Source organism: Microtus ochrogaster, unplaced genomic scaffold (assembly GCF_000317375.1).
Source record: "Microtus ochrogaster isolate Prairie Vole_2 unplaced genomic scaffold, MicOch1.0 UNK8, whole genome shotgun sequence".
NCBI classification, from domain to species: domain Eukaryota; kingdom Metazoa; phylum Chordata; class Mammalia; order Rodentia; family Cricetidae; genus Microtus; species Microtus ochrogaster.
Genome location: NW_004949106.1, coordinates 3,654,743 through 3,676,446, shown reverse-complemented (window position 1 = coordinate 3,676,446; position 21,704 = coordinate 3,654,743). Strand labels below are relative to the sequence as shown.

At 41.1% G+C, this 21,704-nt stretch overlaps 1 protein-coding gene across 1 annotated transcript in view; it reads right to left on the bottom strand.

Annotated features, from left to right (window-relative positions):
• Nucleotides 1-9,592: 9,592 nt before the first annotated feature.
• The window catches only part of Boll (boule homolog, RNA binding protein), a 58,993-nt gene continuing 46,881 nt past the window's right edge, over nt 9,593-21,704 (bottom strand). Inside the window, exon 13 of the mRNA XM_013353470.2 lies at nt 9,593-9,914. Coding sequence (XP_013208924.2) covers nt 9,891-9,914 — 24 coding nt within the window. The 3' untranslated portion in view covers nt 9,593-9,890. The remainder of the gene's footprint in view (nt 9,915-21,704) is intronic.

Genomic DNA, 21,704 nt, shown 5'->3' with positions numbered 1-21,704 from the left:
GCAATGGTGGCACACAGCCGGGGACCAGCCACCCTACCTGACTCCAGTGCAATGGTGGCACACAGCCGGGGACCAGCCACCCTACCTGACTCCAGAGGAGATGGAGCTCATCCCCGACACTGCTCGGGTGGCCAAGAACCGAGACTAGACAGGCCAGGGACCCAGGGGAAAACCAAATACTGCTGTTCTGCTAAAGAACATAGCAACAGGATTCCTATGACACCATCATCAGGGGTGTCCCCCTGCAGCAGAGGGGAATAAATACAGGGGTCCACAGCTGGACAGTGTGCAGAGTGAGGGGCTTGGGACACTCAGCCCTAGATGTGATGTCTCCATCACACCCCTCCCCTTGGTGCTCAGGGAACCCTGCAGGAGAGGAGGCAGAAAGTGTAAGAGCCAGAGAGGTTAGAAACACAAGGAAACACAGCGGGGCCAATATGCATATGAACTCCAGAGCCTGAGGCAGCACACACAGGCACCCCCTCCCCAGGCCTGGGCCTTATGGGGATCCCAGCGTTGAGAGGAGGAGTGGACAGAAACCCCCGTTCCTAACCTGGATGGCATCTCCTATCTCCAATTGATAAACCCTCCCAAATGAAAACTTAGCTCTCCAATGGCATCTCACTGGGAGTACCAGCAGTAGAGGCAGACAGAATGAACTCAGTAGTATTTTTGGAAGAATGTTTCTTTCAAACTACTGTGGCAGGGCAGCCCCACCCCCAACCTTACAGAACTTTTGCTTATATGTGGTTTCTGGTTTTGTGTTTTTACGGGACTTCTGTGTTTGCCAACTTGTGTCTCTGCGACTGTAATATTTGTTTCTTGTGCTTTTTCTTTGGCTTATTGTTTTTCTGTCTGTTTTGTCTTGTCCTATTCAGGTTTGTAGGATTTTTATCTAATTATTATGATTTTAGGTGCCTTTTAGGTTTCTAATGAGAAATAGCAGGAAAGGGTGTGGATTTGGGGCGGGGAGAGGTGGGAGATCTGGGAGGAGTTAGGGAAGGGGACTATGAGAATATATTATATGACAAAACCTTGGCTGGGTGTGCCTGCTTGCTACACATCTGTAGAAGTAAAACTTTTTGCCTCCTAAAAGCAAAAACAACTATTTCATAGTTATAAACCGTTTTGTCATGTATAATAAAGTACACTAGATTTCTAAGATTCATTTGCGTTATTACAGGCTGTAATTCTATAATTTTAGGTTTCTACCAGGGAAGAAAGGCTTTCCTCTAAACATAAGTTAGTTAGTTTAAATAGCTCTCTAGCAGCGGTTAGGATGGGAATAATGAAGTCAAGGGAGTCTGAGAACAGCCTTTGGGGCTCAGTCTGCTTTCAGATCATGATTTTGGGTTAAATGTTACATTTCTAGTAATCCCTCAATTCATGAGGGATTCAGGACCCCAGAAGTAAAGCAACTGGTTACTATCAGGTCCTTATGGAAAAAGGCATGGTATTTGCATACAATTTGCACATCTCGTACACTTAAGCCATCTCTAGGTTCCTTATAATACTTAGTACAATGCAAATATTATATAAATGATTATAATATGGTATTGTTCAGAGGATATCAAGAAAAAACATCATGCTGAGTACAGATACAATTAAAGCATTTTTGATTTGTAGTTGATTGAACCTGCACACATAAAACCCATGGATGTAGAAAACCCATATAGTTTATAATATGCTCATATACTGAAATTTCAATATCCATGGAAGAGCTGAAGTTTTATCAACTGCACTTATAGATCTTCCTTTTTGAATGATGATTTAAATTTATTAATATGAAAAATTAAAAATTAGACAATTTTAGCTATTTTTGTGCTCCCTTTTCATGTATTACACCGTGGGTTTGATCCTCTGCATCACATGAGACTGGCTGTGGCGGCACACGAGGATCACAAAGGTTACAAGGTCCACCTTAGCTATGTGCAGACTGTTTCAAATAAAAATCTAATTAAAATCCCCAGTAAAACAGAAACAAACTTTGCAAGAGGATGAACAAGCTCCTACCAGGAGTGGAAGCAGAACTTGACAAGACCTGATCCACAGGTCAACGGTTGTGGTTCCACAGAGAGTCTACAGGCTAAAGGTTGTGGCTTGTTTTTAAATTTCACTTCCCTTTGAGGCTGGAGAGATGGCTCAGCAGTTAAGATCACAGACTACTCTTCCAGAAGACCCAGGTTCAATTCCCAGCCCCCTCATACAGTTTCAGCAGACCCAATGCCCCTTTTTGGCCTCCACAGGCACAAGGCTGGCATGTGGTACATTATATGCAGTCAAAGTACCCATGTACCCCAAATACCACACGGAATAAAAATTGTAATTTTCATGTTGGAATGTGTCCTTCTTGCCTTCATGTGCCCCACGTGCACGCAGTGTCCACAAAAGCCAACAGAGACCGTTGTGTCTCCTGGGACTGGACTTACAGGGAGAGCTCCCTGATATGGTGCTGGAAAACCTGGGCCCTCTACAAGAGGAATACGTGCCTTTACCTGCTGAGCCATCTCTCCAACCCCATGGCCTTCCTGTCTATGAAGATGATGAAAATCAAGCCCCATCTGCTGCTCACGATGAAGGTGGGGCAAGGCTCAGGAGAACAAAGGGATTTGCTTCTGGGTCATGACAGTCCAAAGACTCATAATAAAACTTGACAGTCCCTAAGCACGAGTTATTAAAAGAGCACACATGGTCTCCGTTTTATCATATTCCAGGTTCAGAATGAAGTAAAAGGGTTGTATGGTCTCCGTTTTATCATATTCCAAGTTCAGAATAAAGTAAATGGGTTATATGGTCTCTGTTTTATCATATTCCAGGTTCAGAGTTAAATCTATTTTTACCATTAATACATTTTAGGGGTTAAGATATCTATTTTTTAATTGAAAAAATTTTCATATAATATATTCTGATTGCTCTTTTCTCAGCCCCTAAGTCTCTAGGTCCTTGCTACTCACTCAACTATACACCCTTTTCAAAGTCTTATCAGTACACTCAAGAGTGTCTTCTCTTCAGCATGTCTCAGAAAACGTGGCCATCACACTGCACACCAGTGCCAGCCAAGGCACCTGGCGCACTGAAGGTGAGGAGAGACGTTACATTCTTTACTGTTATTTTAAAACAGCTGTGGAGATAAAAGCCGGGTGATAAAAGTCATCCTGACGGTCTAGTGGAGGCACAAAGGTCATTCAAGGTCATTTGCAGCTAAATAGCGAGGTCTTGGCCTGTCTGGGCTACTTGAGATCCTATCGTAACTCCCCCATCAATAAAGACGGAAATATAGTAACTTTACTTCTGTAGTGAAGTCTTAAATATTTTTTTTTTTTTTTTGGTTTTTCAAGACAGGGTTTCTCTGTGGTTTTGGAGCCTGTCCTGGAACTAGCTCTTGTAGACCAGGCTGGTCTCGAACTCACAGAGATCCTCCTGCCTCTGCCTCCCGAGTGCTGGGATTAAAGACCGCCCGGCTAAGTCTTAAATATTTTATGTGGAAAGAACTAATATTAACAAGGAATTAAATTTTGTATTTTACAAATCAGATTTTGGTCAGTTTCCTTCGGTTAGAAACAGATCCACAAACTCTGGTCCACAAATCTGAGGTGATCAATCAGTTGCATGTCTGATGATTTCACACAGGGAACAGGATGAGGTGTGACATGAACCTCCAAACCCACCTGTTAATTCCATCTATAAACCCAGCACTGGTTATCGGATTTCTAGTGTACATCATTGTTAGTAATGACATTATTAACATTGTAATATAATTCTAATCAGTGTACCTTTTCTATTTTACATATGTACACACAGAAACAACTGTATAAGAGTGATAAAACAAACAATTATTCAGACACTCCAGATTATCCAACTGTATTAAAAAAAACTAACAAACCAAAACCAGGAGTGAGCTGGGTGGTGCTAGTGCAGTTTTTAATCCCTTGAGAGGAGGCAGGTGGATCTCTGAGTTAGAGGCCAGTCTGGTCTACAGAGTGAGTTCCAGGACAGCCAGGGAAACAGAGAACTCTGTCTTGAAAAAAACCAAAACCACCACCACCACCACTACAACAGAATTATTCAAATGGTTATCCAAAATACTATCTGGAATTCAACTACTGGTTAATTCAAATCCCATTCAACAGAGAAAATACTAAAACAATTCACAGATTACATTTCATTAACTACAAATGTCAAATGTCTTCATCTCCTTATTCTCTAGAGTTGAAATCTATGAAATCTTAAGGAGACAGTGATACGCTATCATATGCTTTCTAATTCACCTGATTTTTCAGACTTAGTCACAACAACTAACTTCCTACCCACTGTCGACATTTACATCTGTCTCTTAAGTATCTATGACACTAAACAAGATTAACTGAAGGATTAAGAGGCCCTACCACTCTGTTCAAGTGAAAACGATCATGGTTTGCTTTTCTATATTTTCAAACTATATTACTATTAGGAACTACTGTGTACAACTTGTGGTTGTGCTTTAAGAGCACCAGTGAATTTAGAAATGGAAGAAAGAAAAAAGTGAACGCCCAGAACGACATTCCTCAGTATGAATTAGTTACATTTAAGCAGTATCCCTTTAAGTAAACTGACTGTCCCCACACTGACTTCCTGTCAGGCAACAGTGTGGGCTGTCTAGCGGATGACTTACAGGCACATGCTCCGCGCCTGTCACTGGGACTCTGAAATGCAGGAAGACTTGTGTGCTCTCCTGTTTCTAAGAAATTTCCAAATCTGGAACTATAGTTACACAATTTTTTATCTACTGCCCTATGTACAGACCTGGATGGGATCCCCACTAGATTTAAACATCATTTGTATTATGACAAGACTGGAGCAAAACTCTGACAATTAATTATGATGAATTACATGTTTTTTGTTTTTCGAGACAGGGTTTCTCTGTGGTTTTGGAGCCTGTCCTGGAACTAGCTCTTGTAGACCAGGCTGGTCTCGAACTCACAGAGATCCGCCTGCCTCTGCCTCCCGAGTGCTGGGACTAAAGGTGTGTGCCACCACCACCCAGCTGATGAATTACATTTTTAAAGTTTTCATTTTTACTTGAAATGAAAGCAGGGATAACAATGTGTATGTGACAGACATGAAAATACTTTTGAGCACTATTATCTTTAGTGAAGAGGTTTTATGGAGCTATATAGGTAAGATGTTCTAGGGAACCCTTCAGTGGCATTCTCCTTTGAAGTGAATCTGCATTTTCACAGAATGGGACCTTTATTTGGTGTGGTCTCCCCCTCTGGGTACCTTTCCTGTTGTTTCCTAGGCAACAGATTTTGCTTTATTGGAACTATCTCTTTCATAATTATGCCAGTACCTAAAATCTCTTTGTCCCTTTTCTTTGTAGGCCTGGACAGAAGCGGTGAGCAGTAGCTATTCCACAGTGTGAACGCTAGCCCGTTACTTTTAAGGTCTGCCTCACTTATGCTCTCTCTCTGCAGGGCAGAACACAGATCAGTTGTCACAGGGGACAGCTCGTGCACCTTAGTTTTTGTTCCTCCTGGAATGGGAGCTTGGCCATGTCTCCCATCTCTGCTTCTCTTGACATTCCAGTCTCTCAGTCCCTACCAGACGGCATGGTAAACACTGCGCAGACAGCACTCTAGGGCTCCCCTCAAAGTTCCACGTTTCTCTTGCCAACTATTCCAAAGGCCCCAATTGCTCCGTACAACTTTCCACCAGTTCCTTAGCAGTGTGACAAAAATGCCCAGCAACAGAGACACGGGGCAGGAAGAGGCTAGGGTGGGCATAGGGGCACCTGGATCCAGTCAGAAAGCAGAGACACGAATGCTGCCGCCCAGCCAGCTTCTCCTCGCAGCTCATCCAGGACCTCAGTCCCTGGAGCCAAGTTCCTCGGGAGACTGTGAGGAACACCTCACTTCAGTTAACCCTGGTAATCATGCACACACATGCCCAGAGGCTGGCTCTTCAGTGACTCTAGATCCTGTCAGGCTCACAACCAACTGACCATCACAAATACCAAATGACAATTACTTCTGCCAGTTACACATTTGGATCCAAAATGTGGTTAAGACAGTAGTTTCCTTAAGAAAACTATAGTCATATCAACATAAAAAACTGTTGATGAGGGGCTGGAGAGATGGCTCAGTGGTTAAGAGCATTGCCTGCTCTTCCAAAGGTCCTGAGTTCAATTCCCAGCAACCACATGGTGGCTCACAACCATCTGTAATGAGGTCTGGTGCCCTCTTCTGGCCTGCAGGCATACACACAGACAGAATATTGTATACATAATAAATAAATAAATATTAAAAAAACCTGTTGATGATATACTAAAGATAGAAATAAACTCATTGTACCTTCTGTTTATTACGAAATACATTACCATATGAATAAATGACCAACAAACAGATGGAAAATTTGCAGATTACATGTTTTAAAACTAAATATGTAAAACGTAACCACTTACTAGTGGGATGCCTTACATGAAATGTTTAACTATACAATCTATTACCATGCATTTCAGTTAAAACAGTCAAGCTTGGCATTATATTACTTTACTCCGTTAATCAGGATGTATAAAAAATAAAATTGGAAATATATACTTGCTTATTTCATTATTAGGAAATTTATGTCTGCTATCTCACATCTGCAGAACCTAGACAAACAATCATGAGACTCGTAGGTAGAAAACAAAACTTGCGAGACTTGGCACTGTAAAGCCAGTGATGCTGAGTGACAAAATGTACAAAGTCAAATCTGTGTGCCCATGGAAGCAGCCCAACAGATGCTGCAGGTGCACTAAAGAGCGCCCACTGAGGGTGGGAACCGGCAAACAGGGAGGATGGACGCTGGCCAGCACACCTCTAGGAACGCATGCACAGCAATGAAGGCACACAAGTGGAGAGCCAGCACAAACATGAGTATTACTATTATTTTATTTGGTTTTAATTTTGCGACAAGGTCTCAGTGTGTAACTCTTGCTGACCTGAAACTGTATGTAGACCAGGTTGACCCTGAATTCCGAGATCCATCTGTCACTGCCTCCTGAGTGCTGGAATTGAAGGAACAAATGTACCACCATGCCTGCATTGTGAGTATGAGTCATATCTACCCTTCGGGCAGAAACTTTCCCTTTGTCTCTGGTGTGTGTGTGTGAGCGTAGCTGCACTTCTGTGTGGAGGTCAAACTCAGGTACCAAGCACCTTGCTTTCTGAGACAGGGTCTCTACCATGGCTTGGCAATGGCTGGGTGGGCTGTGCTGTCTTTCCAGGTCTGAGATTATGGTGTGAGTCACCATGCAGAGCTGTCTTATATGACTTGTGGGAACTGAACTCAACTCCTCCTGACTTCATGGCAAGCGCTTTCCTAACTGAGGATCTCTCCAGCCTTCCTTTGCCTCTTTTACATCTAGTGAGACTTCAGAATACATTTTAGTCAAAGGTATAGGACTAGAAGTTAAAATCTATTTAATAGTAGCAATGGAACACTGAGATATGATAAAGTTGAATTTGCAGTCTTCTGAATGTTGTTTCCAGGCCTTTGATTCTGAATTTTGATATTACCCAAGTACAACTTTTGGGAAATATACAAAGAATTTTGAGTGTGACTCCATTCCAAACTGAAGAAATCACCTCATCAAGATAAAGTTTTAAAATCTGAATACCCCTTTCTCTCTTGACTGCATCTTAGATTTTGGCAAAACAAGTCATGTAAACGCACACACACATGTTTACATACCCACTCCATCTGAATAGTGAATCTCAGGTGGAACTCCTTCAGACTGATTTTTCACAATGAGTACTAAACAAGTCAACTTGTTTACTTTAAAAAACTGTTGATGATATACTAAAGATAGAAATAAATAAATGGGTTTCACTTGGAATGTGATTCCTGCTCTCTCATTCTATTTTTAGAGGCAGCATATTTGGCTTACCAAGCTAAGCCAAGAAGCACAAATGATATTATCCATAACTCAATTGTCAATAAATTCCAAAGTTTTTATTAATTTCTCAAAATAAAGCTAACTTCAAGACTGTATATATGCATGAATCATATGTGTATATGATGTATATAAGAACACACATAATATACATGTTTACATGTATGTATGCTTATCATTTATATAACTGCAGAAGAAGCACACTGGGTATGGATTATTATCAGAATTCTTTGTCCAATAATATAATACATCATTAATTTTTTTTTTTTGTTTTTTGCGACAGGGTTTCTCTGTGGCTTTGGAGCCTATCCTGGAACTAGCTCTGTAGACCAGGCTGGTTTCGAACTCACAGAGATCCACCTGCCTCTGCCTCCCGAGTGCCGGGATTAAAGGCGTGCGCCACCATCGCCCGGCTATCATTAATTTTTATAAACAGTCCAGGATTTGTTTAGCATCATGTTTAACATTTTAAAAATCAAACAGTAACCTTTTTTGTTCTGGGGAACAGTGATATTAAAAAAGATTTCTAACATCACTGGTTAATATATTATTTTCTAAATTACAAAACGAAATCTTTTGAAATTTCATTATGGGACTTACTAGTCTATTTAATTTTAAAAATTGAGAATAATTAGTGCACAAGATGTTTGTATGCCAGTATATAGACATGGGGTCCTACCATTCTCAGGGAACCATTTGACTGACAGACATGCTCATTATGGTTTCAAAAGAAAAACATCTATCTGACTCATGGGAAAAGTCTGGGATCGGATCATTTTGTTTCTGCTGCTCTGGTGGCACGGGTGAGGAAGGGCAAGTTAGCACGGTCACACTAGCATTAGACTGTTCTCCTTCTGCTCTCAAATTCCCGAGTCAGGGAAGAAGTGCGAGGAAACACAAAACGGGCATTTCTCGTCCTACTACAGAGATTCTCCTGATTACAAACATATGACTTGTTCTTTACCTTTTAAACAATGAATCCTTCTATTATTTTCCAAGTTTATACTGGAAGTTGGCCCTAGAACTAGAATCTAGTTTTCTCTTGGTGTAAGAAATAATTTTACATTTTATGAAAATAATTGTCTTTCTAGAATTAATCATATGTAGTCGTGTGTATTGCTAACAATGAAACACAGGAGGAAAGCATTCTAAGAGTACGAAATCACTGGATAGTAGATGATAATGTCAGAAGGGGACCCTTCTTCTATAAAAATTCTAGGTGGCTTAACATTATATAAAAACTTTGGTATCAAATGGATGATGACATATGACATTACACTTTTATCTAAAACAAAAAATTTAATATAGTTAAATTAATTAGATGAAAAGCAAGAATTTGATCATGTTGGTGCTCTTTCTAGTATCTGGGAGATGTTATCATAAAATATGAACTACTATGTAAATTCAGAAAACCATGGCAGGAGAAATACTAATGAGTATCAGTAACAAATGAGAAACTTTCGAGAAAGCATAGCAAGTGGTAACCCAGCAAAGCAAATGGACAAACCGGACTGCTAAAGCTACTGCAGCCTGTACGTTACACAAGTATTCAAATTCTATTAGACTAGATATGACTCCGATCCAAAATGTTTAAGTATCAAAGATAGAAAACAAACTGCCGAAAAATCTGAGATTAAAAGAAGTAACACAAAACAGAGAAAATGAAAGACATCTCACTAGTGTTGGGATAGCTATTATTTATGGAATGGATAAAACATGTAGAAAGTTACTGCAATTTAACTAACATAAAAAGCCAAATGCCACATCTACCTAATTAAAAATTGTAAAACAGCAGTAAAAGCAAATTTCATCAAATTCAGACAGCTTATAATGGAATAAATAAGTATGGTGAGATATTAACTAACCCTAAGTTTCACAACGGGCAGCTTCTAGCCGGTTCCTTGAAGCTGGATCTTGGTCACACAAGGATCAATGGACAAGAAATCAGTTGAGCTGGACTAGAGCTGCCCAAATTGTCTTAATAATGAATGCTCCACACTGTCTGTTAAGTAAAGAGAAAATACAGATCAGGAAGACCGAAGTGAAAAAAGATTAAGAATAGATGAGTGCAGAACATAACCAACAGTTACTAAAGACTTGCTTGCAGAAGGTGGTACTTAGGAAATTAGTTTGCTAGGGAGGGAGAAGCTGGCAGTGCAGACACTGAGAACCCAGCTCTTGCTCATGTCTTGCTTTCCAAGAACTTACAATCTGCACTGGACACTCCCTCATCTAGTGTCACGGTGTAAATGTTCATTATATACAACAGGACCAGGTCAGCACAGATTACAAGGGAGCTAGAATATTAACGTCTATCTGGTGGATTAAAACCCACATTTAAGAAAGTGTAGAGGCATCTTGCAGAAGGCTGCCCAGGAGGCTGTTAACACAGACAGCACCCTTTGAGTTGGACTGGCAGACAGGCATACAGTGTTTACCAGTGAGCGCTGGAGCCCCCACACATGCATGCTGCCCCAGGGTTGTTACCAGTGAGCGCTGGAGCCCCCCCACATGCATGCTGCCCTGGGGTTGTTACCAGTGAGCGCTGGAGCCCCCCCACATGCATGCTGCCCCGGGGTTGTTGCTGTGCTGGAAGCACTAACTGGGGCCCGAAAGCAGCACTGTTGGGCAATGGGCCCTTGAACACTTTAGGAGCAGTACCAATCTCAACAGCATGAAACGGAAGGACCCCAACTTCAGCCGACTAACCCTTTCACCTGGCAGGATCCAGTATTAGCCGACTTCTAGACAAAAGCTGTTTCAGTATGTTTTTTCTCTAATATTATTTTATTGCTTTTAAATTTCTTGTCCCTTTCATCATATCTTCTATTATTATTTTTAAAATATTGTATATTGGGCCGGGCGGTGGTGTGCGCCTTTAATCCCAGCACTCGGGAGGCAGAGGCAGGTGGATCTCTGGGAGTTCGAGGCTAGCCTGGTCTACAAGAGCTAGTTCCGGGACAGGCTCCAAAGCCACAGAGAAACCCTGTCTCGAAAAACAAAACAAAAAAAAATATTGTATATTGAAGCCTTTTATTTGACCTAAATGTTCTTTTTACTTCAACTTTTATTTTATGTTTTTGAAGCAGGGTCTCTCTTTTTGCTTCTACTTTTAAAATAAAGCATTTCCGTAAGACCTTAAATACACTATGAGGCAAAGTTCACCATTTTGCTTAACACACAGTTTGGTCTTCCTATGCGCAAGCTGCCTTCTGATTTTCTTTCAATGGAACACTGTTTGCATTGTGCATATTCACTGTACATGAAGGTATGGTGTCCACACAAGCGTACAATACACACTGAACACATTTTGTCCTCCCCCTTCACCACCTGGACAGTTTCACATCTACTTCACGTCAGACAGAGAGGTGAGGTTATGTATCGTTCGGCCTGTGACATGGCTACTTTTCAATGCTCTTATTCATATCTGTAGCGAGACAGTAAAAAAAACTTAAAAAATGAACTTGTGTGAGCAAGTCTAAAAATGTGGACTTGGAGAATGCAGAGGAGAAAGCATCTGTAATTTCTACACAGAAACGTTCGTCCTCAATAGGACAAGAAAGAGAGGTGAAGACAAGACTGTGCTCATCAAATGAAGAGCGAGAACATAAACTAGGAGAGAGGAGAGACCTGGACAGAGAGTGCCGCACAAGATCCTACTTCAGACAGACAACCACAACCAAAACTGATTCTGCAGACTCATCCACCAAGGCACACAGCCACTGCTACAGCCGTAAGCCAAGGGTGCTGGGTTCCAACCCAATCTGGCAGCTGGAGCTGGCATTATTTTGTGGCATTGGTTTTCGCAGGAATGAAAAGATTGAAGATTCAGGGGAGAGGTTACAGGGTTTTGTTCCCTAGTTTCTGAGTGCCACGAAGGCCAGGGACTGTGTGCAAGGTCGGAGTTCTTGCAAAGAGACTGTTAGGCTGCTATGTGGAACTGTGAAGGTAAAGTTCAAGTTGCGATGTAGATTCTAGGGTGTTGGAGATACAAGGACCATAGGATGTCTACCAAAGAAAGCCAGAGACAGTAAATAGAGCCAGTCCAAGAGCATGGTTCCATGTGCTGCAGTCAGCTGAGCGGGAGTGGCAGGAAAGGCCTATTGATGGAACTTGGAGTCCATATAATTTCAGGAGCTCCATGATGAACATGGAGCTTAAGGATTTGGTGTTTTACCTGCTTAGCTTTTTGGTTTTGCTTTGATCTGATCTTTCCTTTGCTATATCCCCATTCTTCTCTTTTGGGATGGGAATATTTATTTATTCTATATCATTGAATACTGGAAGTATGTAGCTTACTATTTGAATGAAGTTAAAAAAAGAGATTGTCTGAGTCTCAGAAGAGACTCTGTACTTCAACTGGATATCAGTTTTGGAACTGTTAAAGACTACGGGGATTTCTGAAGTCGGAGTGAATACATTTTGCATTATGAGATGGGCACTAGTCTATGCGGATGAGTGGAAGACTTGGTTTGAAAGTGATATATGCTTGGCAGTTGTCTCAACAGCTGTGACAAAACACCAGGAGCAAAGAGATTTATTTCTGCCTATAACTCTCAGGTCCCACTCCAGCAGGGTGGGGACTCGGGAGGCAGGAGCTGATGCAGAGGCCCTTGAGGGATACTTTGCTGTCTCACTCCTCATGGCTTGCTTAGCTAGCTTTCTTTCACAACCAAAGACCACTTTCTAATACAGCCCAAGACAGCACCTACAATGGGCTATACCCTCCACACCAACCACTAATTAAGAAAATGCTCCACAGGCGTGCCTACAGACCACTCTCTTTAAACCCCTCATTAGGAAACTCCCACAGGCTTGCCTAGATATAGGCCACTCTTTGGAGGCATTTTCTCCATTGTGCTTTCTTCAGAAAATACTAGCGTGTGTCAAGATGACGAAAAACACCCAAGCAGGGCAGCCGTGAAGGTGACAAGAGATAGATCTGTTATGGTTATATTGTCACTTTCACAGGATCTGGGAGACGAGCTTCTGCTGGGATTTGTCTTGGGCCATCTAGATTAGAATAATAGCAGGCAGTTTGGGTGGCCCATTCCAGGGGTTGTAGTCCTGGACTGAATAAAACAGAAGGAAGCTGAGCACTAGCAGGCGTCCCTCCCCATTCTGACTGTGTATGCTTCAAGCTCTGGCTGTTACGTCACCATGGAATATGCAGTGATGAACTCCAGTGAACCAAAATAAAGCCCTTCTTCCTTGACGAGCTTTGTCAGGTACTTTGTTGCAGTAACGAGACAGGTAACCAACACAGGTGCACACTGACATTTCCACCTCATCTCAAGTCCCCCTTTGCAAGGTTTTTATTACATGTAGTTTACAGTGGCCCAAAAGTCACTAATGGAAAAAAAATCAAGAAATAAACAATTCGACTGTTTTAAATTGCTTATTCGTCTGATTCCAACATGTTCTGGGTGTGAATTATCCCTTTGCCCATCATATTCATCCCACTACTGAGCTATATATTAGTTGTGTTATCAGATTAGTGTTTGTGTATACATAGCACTTGCTACTACCTGGGGTTTGAGGCATTTCCTGGGATCTGGGAGCAGTCGTGCTTTGACCTGACAATACATTTGGAATGAAAGGAAAGCCTTCCATCTACACGCTTTTCCAAGGCAGGTAAAGTTAGAAAGTGAGTGGAGTATGTGATATGATATAAAATCCCACTGCTTACTCTCATCTTCAAAGTCAAGGAAGACATTTAAAAAATGTTTAGAAAAATATTCTGTAAGGGACTATGGTTTCATAAACTCAATCTTATGCTATGAAAGGTAAGGGGCTCATTCACGTGGTCTGGGTTTTAAGGGTTAGCAAACAATAAAGAGAATGTCCAATTAGAAGGAACGATAGTCAGAATGCAGAGAAAATGCTCAGACCAAGAATGGAAGCATATGATTCCATATGAAAAACAGCTGTACTATATGATAGGTAGATATCCTCCGAAAGGTTCTTAAAAATTAGACTGTCTCATCAGCTCATATATAATCCTCCACAGTGGTTAACAAGAATTTCTTTTATTTAACTTTTTGCATCTGTATGTATTATATATATATGTTGAACATATTCCCACTTATAGCCCCATTTCTTCTTTAACTCTCAACCCTCCACTCTAATGTTAGTCCCATCTGTTTAAACAGGTCTACTTTCATTTTATATCATACAAACATACATGCTTTTATGTATCTGCATAAAATCTAGGAACTACAAATGAGAGAAGACAAAGTATCTGTCTTTCTAAAATTGCCCAATTCACTTAATATGACTGCTTTCAGTTGTATCTAACAAATAACTAATTTTAATTTTTACTGCTCTTCCACCTCAGACAGTTATTCTGGATAGTAAGAATTTATAGTACATCCAGTATTAGAATAGCCCATAGGTGTTTGATCCAATAATCCACATTAAACTAAAAACAGATTAGCAAAACCCAGAAATACACTCAATACCTACTTCATATTAGGCTTGAAGAAGAAGAATTATCCTGACAGTGTGTTAATCCAAAGGTCATACATTGATATTCTACAGGCCAAGTCCCACAGGAGTTGCGGGTAGAATGGTGGTCAACAACTTGGAAGAGTTGGTGTGATCTTTCTCATATGTAAGATCTGGTCTCCCGTGAGTGAGTGAGGACGTCAGCTCCCAGGAGCTGCTCCATCCCACTCCTGCCTGCTGCTGTGCTCCCTGCCATGATGACCACAGACTCTGAAAGTGTAAGCAAGCCCCAGTTAAATGCTTTCTCCTAAAGATTCCTTGGTCACAGCGACAGCAGAAGGAAGGATAGAGAGGTGCTGGTCAGTGGGGGCTTAGTTATAGTTAGACAGGAGTAAGATTTAGTGTGCTCTTATAAAGTAGACAAAGATAACAGTAAAAATGTGTGTATCACTGCAGGCTCAAGACTAGCTTGAGCTACATAATTAGATACTGTCTCAAAAACATTCTTGGAAGTATTAAAAGTACTTTTAAAATAATAAAATCCTGTTATTAGCAATGTGTGTGAAACTTGGAACTCATCATGTTGAGAAAGATAGCCTAGACACAAAGGAAAGTAGCGCATGGCCTTCCTTCTAGATCTAAAAGGAAAGTACGCATGGTCTTCCTTCTAGATCTAAAAGGAAAGTAGCGCATGGCCTTCCTTCTAGATCTAAAAGGTGTGCGCTCACACATGCTCATGCATTACAAACAAATCAATGTAAAAATGTAAAACAAGAATAAAAGGGAGCTTGCTTTCATTCTCTCTGTTCTTCTAGCCTGTGGGTTGTGATCCTTTGGGAGTGGCATGTCAGATATCCCGCACACCGGATATCCCACATATCAGATATTCTGAATATAAGATATCCCGCATATCGGTTATCCTGCATATTGGATATTCTGCATATCAGATATTTATATTGCGATTCAGAACAGTAGCAAAGTTACCATTATAAAGTAGCCATGAAATAATTTTATGGTTGGGTCAGCACAGCACGGCTGTATCAAGGTGTCACAGCATAGGAAGGTTGGGAACCACTGTGTAAGGGCACAATGAGAAGACAGACACTTGCATGTCAGGCACCTGCATTTCCCAGCTTCCAAAACTGAGAAATCAGCACGTGTTGCTTGAGCCGCCCAGCTTATGGTACAGCTGTCAGAGAAGACTGAACTAAGGAAGCTCTGAGTTGAGGAAATAAGTACTGATCATAAAAACTGTTATGTCCCTTGATTAAAGTCAGTGTCAGAGATTAGTTTACTAGAAATCCCGGGAAATGAAAAAGTTATTAAAAACAGTGCTTTGAGGCAAAACCCCCAGAAGTACCTAGATATACACTTAGTCATATAAGATCAATTCTTGTGTACATTCTTTCTAAGTTAAGCTTGTATCTTATGACTTACTATATAAAGATGGATCAAAAAATCTAAAATTTCAAAGGCATGAGATTCCTATGAAGTACTAAATTTTTAAAATGTATTTTTGGGCTGAAGAGATGACTGAAGAGAAAGGCTAGGTTCACAACCAAAATAAAATTTATTTTTAAACATCATATGAACAATGAAAATTATATGTATTAATCTCTTGTGATTTTTCATGCACTGTGTAATGTTTAAGTTAGTTTGAGCACATTTATCTTCTCTAAGGGTTAACATTTCTTTGTGGTAAAAACTTTCAAAATATTGACTTTTAGCTTCTTGACTGTATAGTCAGTGACTGTCATGTACAGTAGTCTCTCTCCTGCCATCACCGGGTACCATTAACAACTCCTTAACCCGCTTAGCCCAAGGCTGGTGACCACCACTCTGCCTTCTAGCTCCCCAGAGTGACACCATGTCGTCCTCAGGTTTGAGCCTGGGTTACTTCACATAGCTATTTTTAGGTTTCACACATATCACAAGTAACAGGATTTCATTCTTTCTAATACTATCAAGCGTATCTTTGAGACACTGTAGTTATGTAGCTTGGGTGAATGCTGAGCGCACAATCCTCCTGCCTTAGTCTGAGTCCTGGGACTACAAGCCAATTGCCATCACACACCAGACACCAAATTTGACTTGTTAACTGTAACGATTACTGTTGAACACAGAAAGCTCCATTTGCTGGAGTGTCTGTTGTAGACTCTGCCCTTATTCACCGCAGTGAAGCACTGTTCACATGTGTTTGCTATTCTTTCTCATCAGTGGCCTCTATCATTGCTTCTATTGTTTGAATAACTTCCCCTGTGCGCTGTGAAGGATCAAAGTATTAGCTTAGAATGCAAAAGACGAAGAAGCCCAGGCCTCAGCTAAGGGGTCAAATACTTGTCCAGCAAGCTCAAGGCCCTAGTTTTGGTCCCCAGCACCATGAACAACAACAAACAACAACAGAAAGAGGATTAGATGCAATTAAAGAAATTCTTATAAGCGTTTGTCACAAGTAAAGCAACGTGACTGTAATGCAGAAGTTCATTTCCTTAGGGACAGCTATGTAGCCCACGCGGCCCTACGACTTCTCCAGCGCTGGGACTAGAGACAGCAGCGGAGGTATTTAACTATTTCCATGCATCCGCGTCATGTGCTCTTTCAGCAGTCCACTGAGGCTGTCAGATTATTCTCAGAGTATTTTTAAAAACATTAAGGAAATACCTAAGATTATGCTATAGTTTGGATATGAGCTCTCTTCCCTCTCAGGCTTTCTGTTAAAGGTCTCCAGTTTGTGGCACTATTTTGGGAGGCTCTGCAAACTTTGGAAGGTGCCGCCTGGTTGAAAAGAGGTTAGGTTACTAGGGATTCTTAGGGTACATTTTGTCACAGGGCCCCCTTTCTCGTTTTCTGTTCCCATTCACCATGAGGTGAACGGTCTGTGCAGGAACAACACAGCCAAGCTGAATATGCCGAAACCAAGAGCCAAAATATGTCCTTCCTCCATCCACGTGGAGGATATTTCCCCATACTGACAAAAAGTATGACCCAGAAGAGACTAGTACCAGAGACCAGAGACGTGGAGTTCACCGCTGTTAGATGCTATGCATGTCCATCACACGCAGACACGCTACCAACTGACTGCTATCCACAGAGCCTGCCTGGAGTATTAGAAGAGACTGTTGACCTAAGTTTTGGACAATGTTGCAAGTGTTAAGGTTATGGAAATTCTTAGAGATGGACTAAACACACTTTTGTGTTTGTGTTATCAAACAGATGTGGTCTTTGGAGTCCAGGGGCAAAGCCATACAGTTTGACTAGGAAGTGTCCCACACGGGCACATTCTGGAAAGTCTGGTTCTTAGTAGCGGCACTATTTTAGCAGGTAAGGTCAGGCTAGAAGGACTAGATCACCGCAGGTGTGTCTCGGTGCTCTCTATTGTATTCTCCATTTCTGGTACACTGTGATATCTGCCTCAGTATTGGTTTAGAATCAGTGGAGCCAAGATTATGGATAGAAACCTCTGAAACTTATATCAAGCCAAAAATAAAGTTTTCTTTTGTTGTTAAAAATCAAATTGTTCTTTGCAATCATTGGTCGCATGAAAAGTCTGACACTATACCATACAGAGACTATAAGGGAAGCAGAGTAAGCTGCCATGCACTCCGTTTGCAGACTCTTGAGGACTGTGTATGTCTTCCAACCACAATAAAACTCAATGTACAAGGCTAGAGAGTTGGTTCAGTGGTTAAGAGCACTTGTTGCTCTTGCAGAGGACCTGGATTTAATCAATCCCCAGCACCCACACGGTGGTTCACAACCATCTGACCCAGGGATCCAATGCCCTCTTCTGACCTTTGAGGCACCAGGCACACAACTGGTGCACATACATACATGCAGGCAAAACACCCATACATGGAAAAATAATAAAAAAAAACCTCAATGTAGAATCTTGGTAGTTATTTTCCTTGAACTCAGAGATTAAATGTAAGTAATTGGAGTATTGATATCATCAAAATCAATATGGCATTCCTTCTTGCTACAAAGATATTTGAAGACAGTATATAGGTCTTATTTTTTTTAAGTTCATCACCATTAATATTTCAAAATATAACAAGGATCTAAAGTTCAGGTAGAGCCATCTTAGATTTAATTTCAACATGTTAGGAAGAGCAAAGACAACAAAATGAGAAACTACACATTATCTTAACGGCAGCAAGCAAATTCTGCATGTAATTAAATGTTTACTTTCCCAGTTATTTTAGAGTGTCTGAGAAAGCTGGTATATACTGACAGAACCCAAGCTACAGTGCTTTGACTGAGGATATTTTGATCTGAGATGGTGCAAAGGTCATAGTTCTAGTTTGGAACTTTGATTTTTCCTGGACTCAGTATGTGGCATGATATCCATAATGCTGGGCACACCTGCCTGAAAGCCATGCAATCACAAGACGCCACTCATACTCTATGAGATTTGATAGGTGAGGTGAATTAAATAGAATTTTGATTTACATTTGATTGTTACTTTTCAAAATATTTATGTTTTATTTTATTTGTATGAGTGTTCTGTATGTATGTATATATATGTACACCCGGTGCCCACAGTGGTCAGGAAAAGGTGTCAGATTCCCTGGGACTGGAGCTGTAGGTGGTTGTGAGCCACCATGTGAGTGCTGGCAACCAAACCCTCGGGTCCTCTGCAAGAGCAGCAAGTGCTTGTAAGTGCTCACTATCACTCCAACCCTGATATTTTCATCTTCGGATACAACTTTGCAAATTGAGGAGCAGCTATGCACCACTGCCTTTACTATGTTATGTGTAAGCAACAAAAATATTTTTTTATTTACTTCCAGTTGACAATTGGGATATCCTGGTTTCTGAAGACTATGACCCTCTTTACTGTCTTAGGTGTTCATAAACAAGGAACTGTTATGCACATGGAATCCAGCATGTCTAGTGTTAACTACACAGTTGCTCATGACTGAAGGAGCACTGTCTGATGTGGGGAGCACATGTCATTTTTACACTCTTCTTGTCTCAGAAGAAGCTACAGACGACAGTTCTCCTCCAGTCTGTGTCTCTAGCATAACACTTCATTGTCTTCCTCTATGCTCAGGAGCAGCTGAATAGAAGTCAACTGTAGCCTCTAAGCTGACTTATAAGAAATAGTAAAGGCAGTAAAGGATAAAGGGAAGAACACAGTGGTGCGGCAGTTCTAGGTGTGTGGAGTCAGACTCTACTCCAGTCTACTCCCACACTATACTCTCCCAAAGAGCCACCCACCGTGGGTGCTGGATGGAAATGGGATCCTCCGGGAGAGCGGTGTGTGCCCTCAACCACCTCTCTCTCTAGTCCACATTCCCCCCTTTAAAAATGGTAAAAGTATATAAAGCTTTTTCCTCTAACTTAAAAAAATAGCATATTCCTCTGTGACCCACAGTTACGCCCTGTGCAATGGTCCATCAGAACTTTCATTCCCAAGTATGACTTAGTACCTGTGGATGGTTTTACATGTCAGCTTCACATATCTTAAGTTGCTGAGAAGGGATTCTCAGTCGGAGATAGCCTAGATCAGGCTGGCCTTCAGACATGTTTGTGGGAATTGTGATTGCTAACTTATCCAGCCTACTCTGGGCTGCATCATTCCCTGGGCAGGTGTACTAAGGAAACAACATGCAAGGCTGTATTTATTCTCTCTGTGTTTCTAACTGGGGGTATGATCTGACAAGCTGCTGGAGTTCCTGCAATGATGGCTATAAGCTGGAATTGTAAGCCCAATAAACCAATTTCTCTTTAGAGTTCCTCTTTACCAGGGTATTTTACCCTAGCAATAGAAATTACATTAGCACAGTACCCACTGATCAACTGTGCAGGTTTAACTGTCAATTTGGTTCAGTATGTTTTATAAAAGAGGTGTTTCTAATAATGTAACATTTGTATATTGAGATTTCTACGTCTGTAATACAAACAAGGTCCAAACAAAAGTGGACAATCTTCTGTAGGGTCTGCACAGTGAAGCATAATGAAGTTCTACACAACTATGGAAGTACAAGTGGAGTTTCTACTGAGAGACACCAAATTATTGAAGAACAATTAAGTATCTAATGCATAGGGGACTCCACCTAAAATTTCTAGCTATAGTATTTTGGTGGCAGAGTACTTGCCAAAATGTATGAGGCCATGAGATCAGTGACTGGCAGCACCAAATATCTGGGTATGAAACACATTGCAAACTCTACCTTTTACTGAAACACAAAAGGAAGCATTAAACTTCTTTTATTAATTAATTAATTTATTTATTATGCATACAATATTCTGTCTGTGTGTATGTCTGCAGGCCAGAAGAGGACACCAGACCTCATTACAGATGGTTGTGAGCCACCATGTGGTTGCTGGGAATTGAACTCAGGACCCTTGGAAGAGCAAACAATGCTCTTAACCACTGAGCCATCTCTCCAGCCCCAGCATTAAACTTCTTATACAGTAGTCCTGCATTATGATTTTACATTTGAAAATTTATTTATTTTTTCAATGTTCAACAAGAGTAATTCTTGTGTAACTAAATTTATAGTTTGGACATTACCCACGTAGAGACTGAAGACAACCTAGAAATGCGTACTCTTCAAGGGGAAAATCACACTTGAGGTGAATATTATTAGCACCACGAGCTATCTGTCCCCGTCTGAATTATTTAAGCCATAATTTCGATCATTCTGACTCCCCCTTCTTCCTTCCTCCTGGACAGATATCTCCAATCCATCGTGCACACACACCAGCAACTGGTGATGGTAACACATGGGGAAGTCTGCTCTATATTTTCTGACAATACTGAGTATGAGGCCTCTAGAGGTGAGGCAGACTGGGGACTTCTTTCACATTACAGTCTAATGCACAGGAAACCAAGTGCACAGTCATGGCCGCTGTGGTTACTGGGCAGGGACAGGGCTGGGGCATGAAGGGACAGACAGGCTCTTTGATATGGCAGTCAACACATTTGATGAATCAAAGTCATAAATATGAGTACAAAAGAGCTATTTTCTTTCATTTACTGCAGAGTATACTTCCTTATTCCACTAAATAAAATGGACAAAAAATTCGTATAACCCCAAAAACAGTTAGTTCATCAATCTGAAATTCTTCACTATGACGAAGTCCATTTCCCTGACATGATGATCCTGAGCCCCACTAAGAAACCCAGTGACAAAGGAAGAGAACCTCTTGCTTCATAGCTGACAACCAAAATACAGAGAATCTTCACACGAACCTAACTGGATCAGCTACAACTGAGTGCTGTACTAGTCTCTGCCTGACTCTGATTCAGAGAACACAAGTATGTTCTTAAATGTAAAGTGGGACGGCTAGCTGGTCCATCTCCCTACACGACAATGTATACCCACACATGACCCCA